Here is an 18,958-nt window from a genome sequence, read left to right as displayed (position 1 = left end):
TAAAGAACACATTTTACAACAAAGAATATATCTGTTTTATCTTGTAGGCTAGGAATGGACATGTACCCTATGACACCGATACAATATAATCAAAATAACAACACATTTAAATTTGTTAGGCTATTCAATGAAGAGTATAATAAATACAGTTTAAAACGGTTAAACTAAAATGACACATTTGGTCTTGTTTCGTACAGAAAAAATGAAGAGAATGAAGGTACACAGTGTCAACATAAATACATACTATCCCCAAATAAGAAACTGTTAATGATAAAAGTTGATTACTCACCACTTAACCTCATAAAAATACATGTAGTTACAAGACAAATTTCAAGTATGTGGATGAAACTATGTCTGGATTTATCTTATCTTGCACTGTCAAAGAATATTTTTTCCATATCCATGTTTAATGGAATATCATTACTATTAATATAGATATTCATTATTGTAGTGCATACTTGTTATGTAAGTTAAAATAAATCATGTTCAAATAACAAAGGAAACACATCCATATTGTCAACTGTAGTGTGAACTTCATTATTTCTTTACTTTCTATGTTAAGAGAACCTTTCTTTCTGTTCTTTGCCTGAAAAAATAAATAATAAAGATATAAATTAAAAGCATCCCCATTTATCAAAGATCAGCAGTTTGCAATTTTTTGGCAATCTTGGGCATTTATCAGTTTATATGCAATACAGGAATAAATGCTGTCAGCAGGATATTACAAGAATTTCACATGTATAAAAAACATTTTTGCACACAGTTTAGTTGTAGAGGATCATTTTAGGATTATGATATAGTAATACTGGCAAATTAAAATTGGAATGCATGCTACTTATTTCATGGCAAGATTTAAAGTTTAACACAGTATTCACATATATAGAAGAAAACAAATACAACATACATATTATCGTTTTTCAACGCTGCAAGCAAATCCTTATTCGCCAACGCTCGAACACCATTTTGCCACGAGTACATACTGCAATTAAATCATAATATAAAAGAATATTCTATGAAAAATCTTTCTTTTGTTGATCACCTTCAAAAAATCAGTCTTAAAACCTAATGTGCAAATATTAAGATGTTTTTTTTACAACAAAAGTATGCTATATGGATGGTCTGTACGATAGTATTAGGCAAAATATATTGAAACATATTTTGTGGTTTGCTTTACTGTCATGATATTATTTCAAAGTCTGAAGCAGTTAAATATTCCTAAAAATCCAATAAAGAAAAAAGTCCAATTTTAGGATCACATAATATCATATTGGAAAATCATGATTAAAAAAGAAGGTGTTTTAAACATTTTTTGTTAACATTACCAGACTATAAAACTGGTACTCTTTCCTGCCTTCCCTCATCATATTAATTGCTCTCAACAACCTGCATAACCTGAAATTATATTTGAATAATGCAATACTTGATAACTTTGTCATTATCAACTATGACTGTAAGTCTTGGTATAAAACCTTTCAGTTCCCACAGTCTTTGATATTCTTCAAGATATATTACAAAAAGAAAAGGAAAATCTTTACTGTGCATTATATCTGATCTATCTGCTTTCATTGCCACAATTGATGAAAATAATATTTGGACAAATGGTAGCAATTCTCTCAATGTGAATCTGACATTGCATTTAGAATGTTATGCACCATTCATTTGTAACCACGCCCCGACCCAGTCCAGGGACACATGCAGTCAGGGAAATGGGCCATGTTTTTACCTTCAAGATGGCCTGGCAGTGCCGGTGAATAGTGTAGTTTTATCTTCGCGCAAAATATAGCTGGAATGGACCTTACCTAGGGTTCCCGGGATGTGGGAGCCTTTGATTTGGTTTGACCATTAGTTCTTCGCTGCAGGGCGGAATTTTACCTTGGATAGGCTGGACCGAAAGTCAAAGTCCCCACTATTCCCCAGACCTGGGTTGTGGTAACAATTAACTGCAATAGTGACTTCAACTTTGAAGAAGGTTTGTGGGTCTTACACTTGACAAAGTACCATTATGAACCAAACATACATAAAATAACATTCAAATATTCGTGTTTGATATTTCAAACGTCAAAGTAAAATCATATATCTTTTACTGTAAGCATACTTGATCCCAATCCTTTCATACCACAGCGACAAATCATGGTGATGGAGCACTTACAAAGTTGACTTGAGGCTGTTTATCCATGTCGACAAGTTATAATCCCTTAAAAGAGTTATTATACTAAAACGGGAGCTTAAAGTGTTATCCGGAAATAGAACAAGTTGAAATGGTCGCAGTCAACAGTTTCATGGTTTACTTTACGGAAAAATTTAAGGCTGTATAGATTCCAATGGTCAGACCGTGAGCGTGTATAGAATATAACGTCGACCGGATAGCGGACGTGAATGTGAGTTTTGATTTTTTAAACATAATTTAACAGCTTTTTTAGATCAGCATCACATTATATGTGTAATCAGAGACATTAGGAAATGCAAAACCATATTAATTGAGTTTAATATTTGAAAATCATGTTTCATTTCACGTATTATTTCATGATCCTGTTAGACCTGTTTATTACGCTTCTAACTGCTTTCGTTTTACGTGTATGTATACTGCTCAAACTTTGAAGGTCATTTTCCCATTGATACCTTCAAGTAACAAGTACATATGTATATACATACTGGTTAAGAGGGTGAAAATAATAGATAAGTTATTAAAGAGAAAAAGGCTTAGAATTAACAAAATACGTTCTGATTATATCGCATAGATTCTACTGTACTTATTCATCTCTACAGTATCCTCGACTAACCATGATTCGCGGATGTAAGGAATAAATAAAAAATAATAAAGTTGAGCAAAACAATAAAATAATTTAACTACTTTTGTCAGACATGCCATTTATTTATCCATATTTCCACAAGTATTTAAGGACAAACGGTCAATAGTTCACGTAAATAATGTCAACAGAGTACAGACACTGAAACTAGGCCGCCATCTTGATTCTAGTACCTTGATTCGCGAGCTCTGACGTAATCTAGGTCAGCACGTTTTAATTAGGCCAACACTATTTTGATCAATTGTTTTTTGAGAAAAACAGTCAAACATATCTTTAAAAATGTTAATTTCAAAATTTCAACTTGTAAGAAAAGATTTACAGTATTTTGTAAACATAAAACATTAAATCATGTCAAATTACTCTTAGTGGGGGAAAGTATAATTTAACCCAAAGACAAAACTGTCTCTTTAAGTGTATTTTCAGGAACACTGAACATTCTAGATGACTTAAGGACATAAGTGCCTTCCTCTCTGATCATTTTGTACATAAGCATGTTTAAGGGCAGTTGGAAATAAATTATGTACTGCTTTATCACTGCTTAGGGATGCACCTAAAACAGAAATTAACACTCACTAATTTCTTTATTTTGACACTAAGACTATGGGTCATGAAAACACATATTATAAGTTTGCTTTGCCTTCCTACAAGAATTTAGGTCACGTGACCGTCATTGATAAAATGTATACAAAGCAGACGAAATAACCAGCGAATTTCTAAGGATGTTATGTGGCAAATATGGTTGGTTTCTATGGCAATTAATTTGGGATTAGTAAAACTATGTTGTTTGCAGTGTTAACCATTGTTTCAAGTGAATTTATCTGTTTTAAAGACATTTTTTCGCGAGTTGGAAAGCATCTACTCTTGTAAATAGTTCGTAGTAAAAATGACGTCATAGCTTTGCAGATACGTGCATTTCAAGTGATAACCAGGTAAAAACAAAGATGGCCGCGAATCAAGGTTGGTCGCGATTTTAGGGACTAGGACGATATGTAACGGTTGCACAAATGTCATGAATAGATGACTTGTTTATCATACATGTAGTTATACATATATATTTTACGAATTGTCATTCTTTATGACAAAAGTATTGCATTTCGGTTCAATTTATGTTTTATTGTTTTTATAGTAGGAAACCAGCCTTTCTATCATTAAGCTTTGTGAAAAACCATCTTGTTATCCCAGCGCATACAAGGTCGGACACTTTCGCGCATGCCCGTTGTTATATCTGTCAACCTTGTAAACATGACTTTTTGTAATGCCTTTTCGTAAAAGTAAAATGTGTATGCTAAATGTTTGTAATATTATAAACGTTATCGTTTATCAATGCAACAAAGCTCAATTGTCATAAATAAACCAAAAATATCGTCTGCAGTCTCTTAAATGAGATGATATTGATTAAGAATTCACGCAATAACCTACGCGACCTTTGCATTTGTCCGCACAAATCTGGGAAATCCCAAGCTCAACCTATTTTATAAGCCATTTATAATATCCAATCAATTTTTTTCTTACAACAAACCTTTTGTCAATGTAAGAGGCTTCATAAGGGGATATGATGGGACATTTCGAAAATCGAAAATATGACTTTGAAGCCCAAAATGAAAAGCCTCAACTTTGACAAGCCATCTGGACATCTAAATATAAATATAAATACTGGTGAACAGTTTAGTCCATTTGTAAAATCATTTGTTTGTATTTTTCGGGAAATAGACTAGTCCAAAACGCTGGCGCAAACTGGCGCAAGGGAAATCTTTTGACCCACCTCTCAATTCGTGAATCATGACTACCAGCGGTTGCTTCCCTTTACTACTCTCTATGAGAAAGCAATATGGCGGTTATCTAAAAACACGCTTGGCTACGAAAAAGCTTAAGTGGGAAATTAAATAATGAGCCCCTGTCAAGAGTTTAGATTTAGGTTATATTTAACGTGGGAGGTAAATGCAAGGTCCATTGAATTACAAGATCCATGTATAACTGTTTAATTTGTTTATTTCTGGTTTCTTAGCTGGATAAAAAAAAATCCGCGAAACAGTTGCGGAAGAAATTTCTATGATGACTTTATTTTCAGAAGGTATTTGCATGTGTCCTGGAAATCGGTATAACTTCCAGCTTGGCAGAGATTTAGAGGCAGTAGAACTTGAAATACTTGTTTAAAGGTATCAGTTAGTTTAACTTCAGTCAAAATATGCATTCATATAGACAATTTTGAGCAGGGCACATTACTGGTGCAATAACTGCAAAATCTGACAGAGAGAATGCAGGAATGGTGCATTTTCAAGTATCCGATTGTCTGATACAGATGTGTCAATAACAGTTCTGGAGCATACGTCTCTTATTCTACTATAAAATATATTTAAAATGATGTATCACAATACAGCATTCCCCAAAACAAATTTTTTGTCCGACCTCACTTTTTATTTTGGCTGTGAATCATAGTAACACATAATCATCAATTTTGTGTATGATTATTTAGATATTATCACTGACTCTGTAAGCTAAAAGGCTGTACTGTACCTTATTTTTAACACCATCACATTTATTATTCTAAAATGTCATGTCAAAAAGTAAAGAGAGATTCTTTATTTCCTCCGATATGAAGAGACATGACACATGATAATCAGAACATATACAAAGAAACATACAGTCTTATAGAATGAAACTTTATGTAAATGTTATACAACAAACATATAAATCAGGTAAGAATGATAACTATAAATACAATGAATAATACTGTATAATAAAATGCATCTACACAAGTACAGTCAAGTTACCCTTAGCGGATCAGTATGGAAACAATGCTGTGCATTGAACAAACGTTTTACATTCTGAGATTGCAACATTTACAGTTGAAAAGAAAAATATTTCCTCTTTTGATTGACATAAAATAATTCAATTTCAGTGCAGAAACAGATTAACTGACCGTTGTTTGCATGTACGAGTAAATGAGGCATTAGCGAATCAAATTTACCAATAACGGATCACGTGACATTCCGATATTGGGGGTTCTCTGAAGCGAGATTTTAGCTGTCAAAACTGACAATCAGTTTGTTTATCTTTTCTGTTAAATATATTTAGTCCCTCTTTTATGCATTCTATAGGTGATATCATGATAGGATCATTCTTTGGTGGTCTGTATCACGCCAAGTCCGTAGAGATCGCATGTATTTAAAGATGTGCGATTTGTTTAATAATTTCAACAAATTTTCAGCTGAAAACACTCAGGTCCAGTTAATTTTGAGAGCTTTTGGACTTTTTATAACTGTATAAAATTTTCAAAATGGATATGAATAATAACTGTGTATGCATGTGCTAGTAAATATGTGAACTTTTTATGAATATGATTTACTAATTCTATGCATAGAATAAACTCATTTTGATTGAGATCATTTATTTTCATTTAAAAATAATTTGACAATGATTGAGGATAACAGAATCATAAAATCACAGTAAATCACATTGTAATCAAGAATTAAATCACAGACATTTTAAAAAGTAAAATATGAACAAATATATATAAACACATAACAAGTTGACTAGAAATTTTGACCAGCTAGCCTGAGCTAGGTGTTGATATTATGGTACTAACCTATGCAATGATATGAGGTAACAGGTTAAAAGCTGTTAGAAATAGTATGAGGTAAACCTATTTCTTAAACCTGAACGAAATACACAGACATCACAAAAACTGGAGTGAACAAGATTGATGGCAAAAGATGCAACAATTTGAATCAAAATTCAAGCTACTTTGAGTAAAAACATTAAACAACTAAACAAAACCACAACCCATATAAAGTACTTATTACAATCAAAATTGTAATTTGGAGATTCTATGATCAATAACATCAAGCAGTTCTATTGCAGGTGAGAAATAATGAGCAACGAATTATCACTAAATTTGTTGAAAACAAAACTATGCCAATTAAATTCTAAATACAAGACATATGAATTAACTGATTATATATCAGGTTATATACTGGCCTTTCATAAAATGTATAAATTGTTCACTTACACATTATAGTCGGACGAAAAGTTCTCAGAAAAAGCACATGTTGCAATCAAATTGAGGCCGGAATAACTGGGTCACGTAAACAGTTGCATCGATCGTTCGTATGATACAGATGATTTAGTTTGATTAAAAAATATTTGTTGTGATTTTCACAATCACTTTAAAGTACATAACTGCCAATTTTCAGAAAAAAATACAATTAAATAAAATAATATAGCGTGTATTCAACAAGAGAGTGATCTGCTATTGGTTAGATCCGCTAAGGGTAACTTGACTGCACTGAAAAATAACGAATGAAGCATAGTTTTATAATTTCATTTACCTTATCTGGTGATACCTGATACTAATATATAGGCTGTAGGCCTGCATGGGAGTCAAACCTCCTACCCCTGGAGTGCCAGTCAAGTGTGTTAGATACCACTAGACCACGGATCAGCATCAATTTAATCATTCTCGTTCACCAGAGTGATTGTGCTATGGGTTCCATAGGTTGGATTTATCACGATAGGGGTGAGAGTTGTCTAGTGGTATAGGTGTCCGCCTCTCATCCAAGAGGTTTTGGGTTTGATCCCCATCAGGGTGAGAGTGGTCTAGTGGTTTTGGTGCCCGCCTCTCACCCAATGTGTTCAATCCCCATCAGGGGTACTTTCTCATGGCCTCTCAAAATGGACACTCTGCCCAGGAAACGGACTCGGTGTTATTCTATAAGCTGAACTTTCTTCACATTATCGAGCTAGAATAAATTTGTATATACTCATCGAACCTGTGATTGGAGATCGAAATTATATTTTTGCCCAATGGGATGACAGTATTTTTAAAATCTGCAATACATTCACTTAAAAAAAATGAGCAGTCAGCTGTTATAGTGGCTGAATCAGTAGACAAAATATTCCCTCGAATAATAAGCTGTTTTAAATCTGCACTCTCACAGATTGAACGTTTTGTCAACTTTTTTATTCGTTGTCTTGGAATGAGGCAGTATTTGCGGAACTGCATAAAAACCAGGTATAAAAGACGGCTGACAAAAAAAATAGATCATAGATTTTTATATTTAAGTTCAAAAATGATTTTTAATGCATTTTTCTTAAACTATTAGTAACGGTTTAAGTCATAAAACATTAGTTTTCAAGCGTAAATATAAAAATCTACGATCTGATTTTTGTCAGCAATCTTAAATCATTGGTTTGCAGATATTTACGCAAAAAAATGCTGTATCCAAGACAAAAAATAAAAAAGTTGTAAAAATGGTAAATCTGTGAGAGTGCAGCTTTAAGGGTTATGTCAGTATGTATTTATTTTGTTACCAAAATAAAGAGCTATGCGACTGCATCGCATTAAATTGATTATTTTGGTAAACAGTATTATAACCGTGAACCATTACAAAGGTTATTACTTAAATACTTTTATGCTGTATATTAGGCCAAAAAAAAAATAGATGTGTTTCTGGTGGCCCGACCGACCGTATTTTTTTACCGCCGACCGTAATTTTTTTATGACCCTTCGACCCACGCCGACGATGTTCTCGGGTTCAAATGATAATTAAGACGACAACAATATTAAAATTCGTAAATGTTAGACGGCGACGACACAAACTATTCGCCGATACTTAAGCTTAGCGTCAAAATGGCGGCATTAACGGATGATAACAATAATATCTCATCTTTTTTGATCGCTATAGAGCTTGCGGCTTGCGAACACAAGCCGGGATCAAAACAAATCAAAAAAGTCCCAACAAATGCTACTATCCGAAATATTTTTGAAGAAATCCATGGTCAAGAAAAAGGGAAAATCGACGCACAAGTTTCGGTAAGAAAAAAAACTAAAAGTGTCTCGAGTCTTTGATGATTCAGTGAAACGTGAAAAGTAGTCTGCATTCTGAAGCAATGCAACTTGCAATTTGTGGGATGTTTTAGACACTCTCCTTTCATATGAACATATTATTATACATCAGCCAAGGGCGTACTTAATTCAATTGGTTTGCAGTATCCCTGTGATTCCAGCAGGTGTGCAAGTTTTGATTTTACACCTCATATTTTATCTGGATGTATAAATGAGATGAAGAACCAAAATTTTCAGTCCTGTATGACGCCATATATTTATACCTACATATAGTGTTGGTTTGCTGTAACCCCCATGTAAATATATATTAAAATAAATAATGTACCTAGTCAGTGGGGGAGGGGGCAGATGTGTCCGTATTCCCCTAGATTAGAATTTCCAAAATTAAGGGATCTTCTGTAATTTCTTATTAATTTTTTCTTTCCAGACCAACTTGCATTCAAATGAACTTTATGATGTCAATCCAGACTTGACAATTGGTGCCCTGATGGCAATTCAAGACATAAAATTACTACTGCTGAAGTGTTGTTGTGCAAGTGCACAGACCGCAGCCATTCCAACAAAGGTGTCCCAAGCAGAAAAGGTCAACGCCTTCAACATTCTGATGAGCGGTGCTAAGGTTCCTCCAGTAAAAAAAGCTGTCTGGTAAGTTTTTTTTAAAATCTGCAAAAGTCAATATTGAATTTGACAATAATCCTCAAGTCATTCTTTTTCCATCGCTGAGACATTAATATGGCAGTTGTCAGTTTCCAGCGATTGTATGTGAACGTAAAGTAGTGCTAGTGAAGCTGGTATTAAAAGTGCAAGTAGTTGATCCAGCCACCATAAATAATATTAAAAACAGTATTTAAAAGTATAAATATCAAACTGGTTCAAAATTAAAATTCATTATTATTGGTTTACATGCAATACCTTCAGAATACTTGTCAGACTGAAAGTTTTATATTTTATATTAAAGTATGGTATTTTATTTTTATTTCCAGCCAGAACAGAAAAGACGAAATGTACAACAATGTTGTGGATATGTTTGTCCAGAGAAACCTGAAATTACACAGGAGTATTGTAGCTGATGAACGTGTCTATGCTGTACAGGTACAAAATGAAAATCATAAAACCATACAAACTAGATTGTCAAAGTGTCTTTAATAAATATGTCAAAGTGATATAATAGTGTTATTTAAAGTGAAAGAATTAAAACACAAATTTTATCTGTTTTGAAAGTTCTTTATTTTTGTATGAAAAATACTTAGAAATTGCAATAAGTTTCTCTTTAAATGCCCGGCTAGCTAAAAAGGTAAAGCGGTCAACCTGTGTTCTGAAGGTTGCAGGTTCAAATCGGCGGGGAATGTTCTTAGTGACAACTTTCATTTGTTCTCCACCGCCTATCATTTCAAGTGGAGAAGTTGGTAGTTACTTGCGAAGAAAATTGGGTTAGTACTGGTATTCCAGGAACACTTCTTACTAAACTACCCGCTGGTTATATGATTGAAAATTTGTTAAAACCGGCGTTAAACTCAAACAAAAACAAAAGGTAAAATTTTTTTAGAAACTGCTATATGTTTCTCTTTAAATATTCTTTTTCAGGTAGTTACAAACGCTTTATGGTATTTGACGAACCATCACACCACCATCAATGATGCAGCTTTGCGTTTCAAGGATGTTTCCTCAATACCGGCAGATTTTGATGGTTTCCAAGGTTACAATGAAATCAAGAGAAAGAAACTGAAATCGCAGCCATTGCAACAGATCCAGTTGAATAGTCATGCAGAGGCTATTTTCAGCTTACTCAGTCGTCCAGTTTTTGATAGCCAGTTCATGCCAGACCTTATGGTAAAAAGTCATAGACTGAGATAAAAGGTGTGCTATTGAAACAAAAAAATTTGTTTAGTATATAAACAGTAAATATGTTGTTTTTACTGGCATACTGATAATTCCATATGTTCATGGTTTGTTTTTTAAGATGCTGTTCTGATTTTTATTAATCATTACCAAATTATTTAAAAAAAAGTATTGGTCACCATGGATGGTCTGGCATGAACAGGTTTCAGTCCATTTTCAACTTGAGACTTTAAAATACAATGTCAACTGACCAGGCTTTTTTCTGTGTGTTTTATATAGTCATTGTCTTCTAGTCAATTCTTCTAGTCAGAATATTTTAAAGTTTTTAAAGAATAAACTTGTTGTTAAAATACGTTGCTTGTTTAATATGGAGTTGATTGTCTTAGATATACCTATCACTCACAGCTCTACAATTGACTGATGTGTGTAGCTTCTAAAACACAATGGCCCAGTTGTCTGAAACATCACAGTCTGTTAAACCTAAAGTCTGTTAAATTTCAAGGTTGTATTTAATACAAGTGTTCTATGACGTAATGTCACTAAATTATACCAAAAGGAGAAAGATTATGTATAATTCTTCTCATTTAAAAGTATATTTCATAATTTTGTTTCATAAAAGAAAGTACCTTGTCTTGAAATTTAACAGACTGTTAGTTTAACAGACTGTTAAGTTTCGAACAACTGGGCCATTAACTATAGAGCAATCATAAGGGTGAAATCGTGGAATGTCTTCCTCTAAAACATGATATTTAGCGACAATGAATGTTTGATGTGTCGCTGAATACTGCTGTTTCCAACAGATTCAAGAATGTCGATATCATAGAGCCATCACTCTGGTCAATAAAAAAGATAATATCACAATGATTTTCCATTTTTAATATTCAATATCAAAATAGTACATAAACACAACATACAACAAATACATGAACTGCAAACAAAATAAAATCTGTGCTTCAATATGGCAAAACATGACAAAATTGATAATTCAAACATTAACCCTATATAGCAGTTGAAAAGATACTACTCGCTGATAGTTATGATCCGATAAAAGATTAAAAAAAAAAAAAAAAAAAAAAAAAAAAAATCCCTACCTACCGACCCTCTTTTTTTTTACCATGCCACCAGAAACACATCTATTTTTTTTTTTGGCCTTATGTAATAATTTTAACCCCCTACTGATTTCACCGTAGGGGATATCCGTCCGAACATCGTGCACATCATTTTATTTTATTGTTCGACAAATAGTGAAAATGTTACTTAGAATCAATCTTTACATATGTAACTAAAAAGTGTTTAGAAACTTGATATGTCGAACGTGCCAGACAAAAATGTGGTTGCCATGGCAACATAAAGAATCAATTTACTACACATGAAAAGGGTCCTATTATAACAGCAAAAATGTCATCCAAAGATTATAAAATCTGCTTTGTATAGCACCTATGATACATTTGGCTGCTATGGCAGTGAATACACCAATCTCTTAACTGGATCTTTACAATGTATAATGAAGTATTAAAACTTGGTTCATGTAGTGTTAAATGCGGATAGAGGGAAATCTGGATATTATGCTGGCCAATAATGTTTTTAATTTACGTCGTGAAAAATGAGGTTGCTATTTCAACACTTTTAAAGCTGCACTCTCACAGTTTAAACGTTTTGACAACTTTTATTTTTATGCCCCCCTTCGAAGAAGAGGGGTATATTGCTTTGCACAGGCATGTCGGTATGTCGGTCGGTCGGTCCGTCAGTAGACCAAAGCTTGTCCGAGTGATAACTCAACAATTCTTGGACGTATGGTCATCAAACTTGACATGAAGGTTGGGCCTGACCAGTAGATGACCCCTATTGATTTTAGAGTCATCGGGTCAAAGGTCAAGGTCACAGTGACCTTTAATGGTAAAATAATTTTAAAGCTTGTCCGAGTGATAACTCAACAATGCCTAGACCTATGGTCATCAAACTTGATGTGGAATTTGGGCCTGACCATTAGATGACCCCTATTGTTTTTGGGGGTCATCGGGCCAAAGGTCAAGGTCACAGTGACCTTAAATGGTAAAAGGATGTCCGAGTGATAACTCGAATATGCCTGCACCCTTGGCCCTCATTCTTGACTTGGAGGTTGGGCCTGACCAGTAGCTGACCCCTATTGTTTTTGGGGCTCATCGGGTCAAAGATCAAGGTCATAATGACATTGAATGGTAAAAGGTTGTCCGAGTGATAACTCAACAATGCCTGCACCCATGGCCCTCATAATTGACTTGGAGGTTGGGCCTGACCAGTAGATGACCCCAATTGTTTTTGGGGGTCATCGGGCCAAAGGTCAAGGTCACAGTGACCTTGAATGGTAAAAGGTTGTCCGTGTCATTACTCGACAATGCCTGCACCTATGGCCCTCAAACTTGACTTGCAGGTTGGGCCTGACCAGTAGATGACCCCTATTGTTTTGGGGGGTCATCGGGCCAAAGGTCAAGGTCACAGTGACCTTGAATGGTAAAAGGTTGTCTGAGTGATAACTCAACAATGCCTGCACCCACGGCCATCAAACTTGAATTGGAGGTTGGGCCTGACCAGTAGATGGCCCCTATATATTTTAGGGGTCATTGGGCCAAAAGTCAAGGTAACAGTGACTTTGAAAGATAAAAGGTTGCCAGAGTGATAACTCAACAATGCCTGCGCCCATGGCCCTCAAACTTGACTTGGAGGTTGGGCCTGACCAGAAGATGACCCCTATTGATTTAAGGGGTCAGAGGTCAAGGTCAAAGTGACCTTGAAAGCAAACTCGACAATTCCTGGACCTATAGTCATCAAACTTGACATGAAGGTTGGGCCTGACCAGTAGATGACCCCTCTTGACTTTGGGGGTCATTAGGCCAAGGTCAAGGTCATAGTAACCTCTAACGCAAAAAAGTTAACAAATCTTCTCCCAGTGATATCTCAACAATGCCTGAATCTATGATCATCAAACTTGACATGTATGTTGGGCCTGACCAGGAGATGACCCTTATTGATTTTAGGAGTCATTGGGTCAAAGGTCAGGTTCACAGTGACCTTGAATGCGAAAATGTTTCAAATGATAATTGGACAATGCCTGCACCCATGGCCCTCAAACTTGACTTGGAGTTGTGTCTGACCTGTAGATGACCCCTTATGATTTAAGGGGTCATTGGATCAAAGGTCAAGGTTACAGTGACCTTGAACGAAAAATGCTTGTCTGTGTGATAACTTGTCAATGCCTGCACCCATGGCCCTCAAACTTAACATTTAGATTTTTGGTGACCAGCTGATGACTACTATGGATTTTGAGGTCATAGAGTCAAAGGTCATGGTCATAACACACTCTATCCTCAAACTTTGAATGGTCATAATCTTAAAACTGCCTCAACGGCATACAATGTTAGCGACAAATCAGCTGTCATTTCGGTCCATGCATATTTCATTCAATTGTCCATATAATCCTGACAACATGGCGCTCAGGGGGGGCATAGTGTTTGACAAACATCTCTTGTTTTTATTGTCTTGGAACGACCCAATTTATATGAAATGAATGGAAACCAGTGATATACGTCTACGACTGCTAACAAAAATCAGATCGCAGATTTTCAGTTTAGTTAAAAAAATTGACGTTTTATGCGTTTTTCTTAAACCGTTAGTAACTCTTTTAGCCATAAAAGATCAATTTTCGATGGAAATATGAAAATCTGCAATCTGATCTTTTGTCAGCAGTCTAATACCACTAGTTTGCAGATATTTATGCAAAAAAATGGCTCATTCCAAGACAATAATAAATAAGTTGGCAAACAGTAACTTTGTGATAGTGCAGCTCTTATTTTAATGCTAGTAATTTCAATTTGTTTAAGAATCCGAGGGGACTTTTGTAATGTAAGTAATACTCAGTGACTTGTTTCTTTTACCAGGTATTAAATAAGATCTAATGGCAGAACAATGGCCTGTTATAGAGAATTGTTAAAGGAGAAGGAAGCCCAGAACTGGGTAAAGGCCGCCCTCGCCCTCAACATCACCAAGGACGGATTACAAGATTTCCTGGAGGATGTGCTGACATGCGTTCACCAGGACATCTATAGCACCGTTAGAACATCCAAGGGTCTTCCATCCGTGGCAGCATGTGTCCATTGTTTCACAGAAAACGTGTTGAAGTGCCCAACTCGTGGAATATGTACCAGAAACTGTAGATTTCATAACGGTCCTTCAAAACAGTATGTTCCTTGTCTAATCGGGATTTGTGAAGGTGTTCGCGATGAAATAGTTCAACATCACAGGTTTTCGGGACCATCATGGAAGAATACGAATGCCAACAAATGGAGCACCATTCCCTGGGAGATAGGCAAGTGTTTCCTGCCTCCTGATGGTTACAAGACCGTGGCCTCCATCAAAGACAGTGACTTTAACGGAGTGATCAGCGTCATGATGAATTGCGAGGATTTCAACACCAAACTGTCGTTTAACGTTGCGACACAGCAAAATTTATTAACAGAGGTAAAAATATGAATCGCACTATGATCATATTATACGATTCCGTTGACTTTTTAAAGCTGCACTCTCACAGATTGACAGTTTTGACTTTTATTAAATTTTTATCTCAAATTCAGCTGATTTCGCACATCAATACATTTAATTCAGTCCGATAAGACAACTTACTTAAGAACTGCAGAGAAACTCATTTTTTACTAACACTTTTTTCCATACAACATCTCACTATATTATCATTATATCACTGGTTTCCAGACATTAACGCAAACATTGGCTCATTCCCAGACAAAATATAAAAAATGTTGTCTTAACAGCCAATTTGTGAGAATGCCGCTTTAAAGAATGTTCGTTATTAATGCAGATTGTTTAGTATTATAAGTATATATATAAGTTCCCATGTATACTCATTTAAAACCATGGCAACAATTACAAATACACTATCTAATTGATAATATTGTACATTTGCGACTTATGACATAAACCAAGGAGTCTTAACGTGCATGTACACGTTTCTTTATATTGAATGAATTTCAATTTTGGGCCATGTTCACCACAACTACAAGCTATGTTAGACAATACTTATTTCAAACTTAACATTTAAGGTTCGGGAATTTGGTCGACGCGTACGCCACTCCAATGACCAGAGGGTCAAGGACACAGAACTAGTGGACTTCCTGTTCAAGCTCCGCACCCTGCTGGAGGATAAGACTGACCTAGCTAACAGACCCAAGGCAAAACACGCCGTGGAACAGCTTAAGAAGGTATGAATTTACATGATAGCAGACTAAACGCATTATACAGGTATGACTTTACAAGAGAGATGGCAAAATTGAACTAGCATACCGGCCCTAGGCACGACTAGCAGTGGAACAGATTAAACAGGTATGGCTTTACAAGAAAGATGACACAACTGAACAAGCATACCGACCCAAGGCATGGCACGCCGTGGAACAGATTAAACAGGTTTGACTTTACAAGAGAGATGACAAAATTGAACTAGCATACCGGCCCTAGGCACGACATGCCGTGGAACAGATTAAAAGGTATGGCTTTACAAGATAGATGATGCAACTGAACTAGCATACCGACCCAAGGCACAACACGCCGTGGAACAGATTAAACAGGTATGACTTTACAAGAGAGATGACAAAATTGAACTAGCATACCGGCCCTAGGCACGACATGCCGTGGAACAGATTAAAAGGTATGGCTTTACAAGATAGATGATGCAACTGAACTAGCATACCGACCTAAGGCACGACACGCCGTGGGACAGATTAAACAGGTTTGACTTTACAAGAGAGATGACAAAATTGAACTAGCATACCGGCCCTAGGCACGACATGCCGTGGAACAGATTAAAAGGTATGGCTTTACAAGATAGATGACGCAACTGAACTTACATACCGACCCTAAGCACGACACGCCATGGAACAGATTAAACAGGTGTAACTTTACATGAAAGATGACACAACTAAACTAGCATACCGACCCTAGGCACAACACGCAGTGGAACAGATTAAACAGGTGTGACTTTACATGATAGATGACACAGCTGAACTAGCATACCGGCCCATAGCACCACATTCCGTGGAACAGATTAAACAGGTGTGACTTTACATGATAGATGACACAGCTGAACTAGCATACCGGCCCATAGCACCACATTCCGTGGAACAGATTAAACAGGTGGGACTTTACATGATAGATGACACAGCTGAACTAGCATACCGGCCCATAGCACCACATTCCGTGGAACAGATTAAACAGGTGTCACTTTACATGATAGATGACACAGCTGAACTAGCATACCGGCCCATAGCACCACATTCCGTGGAACAGATTAAACAGGTGTGACTTTACATGATAGATGACACAGCTGAACTAGCATACTGATGTAATTCACAACAGGCTGCAGACAAGGTATGAGAAAGGGTTTGAGTTAATGTTTACTTTTTTGTATTAAATTCGGTCGACGCGTGTAGAAATACATAGTAACTTGCAGGAAGAGTACTTTTAAATTGTAACATAACTTGACTGCCAACTTCAGCGCATGTGTGCACCCGGAATTGAATTATCATGTAAGGGGACACAATTGAACTAGCATACCCTAAGCTCAAAAAGCCGTAGAAGTGCTTCAACAGGTCGTGAAACAGCTGATAAAAGGTATGATTGCAGTGTCCTTTTTTGTATCAGATTCGATAAACTTGTGCAAAGATATTTGTGTACTCTTGTGTAAGAGGAGCGATTTCGAATTATAGTGAGGATTTCGGTTTAGTGAGGATTTGATGTACGGAGTAAGTTTACTCAAAATATTAACTGAGTTAACCTTACAAGGCTTTTGTCCTCTAGGGACAGTTCAATTCTCTGCCATTTAGACGGAGGTTCAGACATGATTAAAGCACTTACAAAAGTGATAAGCATTTAATTAAACATTTCTGCGTTTTTATAATCATCTTTTTTCCAAGTCTTGAAATAAAACAACTCGCGTAATTTAATGCTTGTTTAGTATGTTTGATAGTTTAATTAACGCACCGCTCTAATTTGATTCAATCATAAAAGTCTTCAGATAAAACAACCCTCCAAAATGATTGATACTAAATAACCGGTCTATTTCTTTATTTTCTGCAACAAACAAATTAATTTTTCAATCAATTTTCTTTTCACAAGTTTGATTATCGCGCGACAGTCAATCCACAGCGCAATCATCATAATCGATTATTGAGTTAACACAACATCACAGGTGTAATATTTAATGACGCACCGGCTGTCAAAACAAAGTGACACGCGATTCGCGAATTCCTAAGGCCACACCAAATTGATAACTTGTTCATCGAATTTTTTCCAAAAAATAATACGGCGAGCGAGCGAAATAATAATAAAAATATTTGTTTTGCATTTTGCAAAAAAGAGGAGCGAGCGAAGAGCGAACAAATATATATTGTCATTTAACTCACTTTTGCTCACATTTTATTCACTTATAAACTAAACAATGATATTGTAAATAGTAAAAGGATAACATCCAGTGAAAGAATGATAACACTAACAGATAATTCTATACAAATATTAGTTTTGATATCAAACAAATGCTATTTGAGATCAAGCAAATCTATTTCTTTAAACTATTTCATAAATGAGAGAACTTAAAACCAGTTTTCCAGTTTTTAAAACCTTTTGATTTTTTTTTTCAAAATACCCTATGCATGGCTAAGTTAAAGCCTGGACACAAACACCAATGGTCACAGCCACCCGCCTGCCCAATGGCATATCCAAATCTATTTACTAGGTTTTCCACTTTTCCTTAGGAAAACTTGGTTAAAAATAATTCTCTATTAAAAATATTTATCTATTAAAATACATTATCATATCTCATGCCATGGAAATGAATATAGGCATTTGCAATCAAATTTAAACTACAGCTATCATTCTTGCATTGACTACATGATTGGCCTTGGTAGCCATCTAAGTTCTGGAAGAGAATTTACAAAAAACCTAAAAAAATGTAAATTATTTCAACTGAAAATATGTCACAGAAAATTCCAGCCAGCGCCATATTGATATTAGGCTTTTTCAGAATTTAACGCCTATCTTTTTTAAACTTGCGGATTTTCCTTATTTTTTTAGATATCTTGTTCAAATTTAGACAAGTAATTAAGAAAACATAAACATAAATATAAAATAGACACTTTTACTTCTTTTTCATAGAAAAAAAATATCAGCATAAATATTTAACACTTGAATGATTTTCATATATAGTTTAAATATACTACCTACCTACCTTACCTACCTTGTGTCTTCTAGGGAAATGTTTAGCCCTTTAGGCTAGTTGATCCCTTTAGACTACTTCTATGCAAATCTCCACTCCGATCTGATTTTGTTTATCAATGAAAATATTGAAATTTACTCCAGTCTGATTTTTTGCTGATGAAATTAATACACATCACTTAGATCAAAACGTTTGTGTGCCCATAACTTATCC

General features: G+C 35.3%; 1 protein-coding gene and 1 long non-coding RNA gene across 11 annotated transcripts in view; one reads left to right on the top strand and one right to left on the bottom strand.

Moving 5' to 3' along the window:
* The window catches only part of LOC128203792 (uncharacterized), a 32,766-nt gene that overhangs the window by 176 nt on the left and 13,632 nt on the right, over nucleotides 1–18,958 (top strand). The window contains exons 1-6 of one of the 9 annotated variants that reach the window (XM_052905337.1): nucleotides 4,782–4,963; nucleotides 9,080–9,297; nucleotides 9,636–9,744; nucleotides 10,237–10,509; nucleotides 14,406–14,985; nucleotides 15,582–15,740. In XM_052905337.1, the coding sequence (XP_052761297.1) occupies nucleotides 14,434–14,985; nucleotides 15,582–15,740 (711 nt within the window). In that variant the 5' untranslated portion in view covers nucleotides 4,782–4,963; nucleotides 9,080–9,297; nucleotides 9,636–9,744; nucleotides 10,237–10,509; nucleotides 14,406–14,433. Of the gene's footprint in view, nucleotides 1–2,354; nucleotides 2,379–2,430; nucleotides 2,575–4,392; nucleotides 4,742–4,781; nucleotides 4,964–7,405; nucleotides 9,298–9,635; nucleotides 9,745–10,236; nucleotides 10,510–14,405; nucleotides 14,986–15,581; nucleotides 15,741–18,958 lie in introns of those variants that run through there. The other 8 variants (XM_052905338.1, XM_052905339.1, XM_052905342.1 and 5 more) reach the window with 8 other exon arrangements.
* LOC128203797 (uncharacterized) lies at nucleotides 277–2,300 on the bottom strand. Of its 2 annotated transcripts, XR_008256051.1 has the most exons (4): nucleotides 2,150–2,300; nucleotides 1,323–1,940; nucleotides 905–979; nucleotides 277–586 (listed from the first exon to the last, which is right to left on the bottom strand). It is a non-coding gene; the product is annotated as an uncharacterized LOC128203797 (long non-coding RNA). The 2 variants fall into 2 exon arrangements; XR_008256050.1 differs by having other exon boundaries at nucleotides 1,323–2,300.

The sequence above is a fragment of the Mya arenaria genome, chromosome 9, assembly GCF_026914265.1.
Source record: "Mya arenaria isolate MELC-2E11 chromosome 9, ASM2691426v1".
NCBI lineage: Eukaryota > Metazoa > Mollusca > Bivalvia > Myida > Myidae > Mya > Mya arenaria.
The sequence above is the reverse complement of the archived record's forward strand: the minus strand, read 5'-3'. Positions and strand labels throughout refer to the sequence as shown.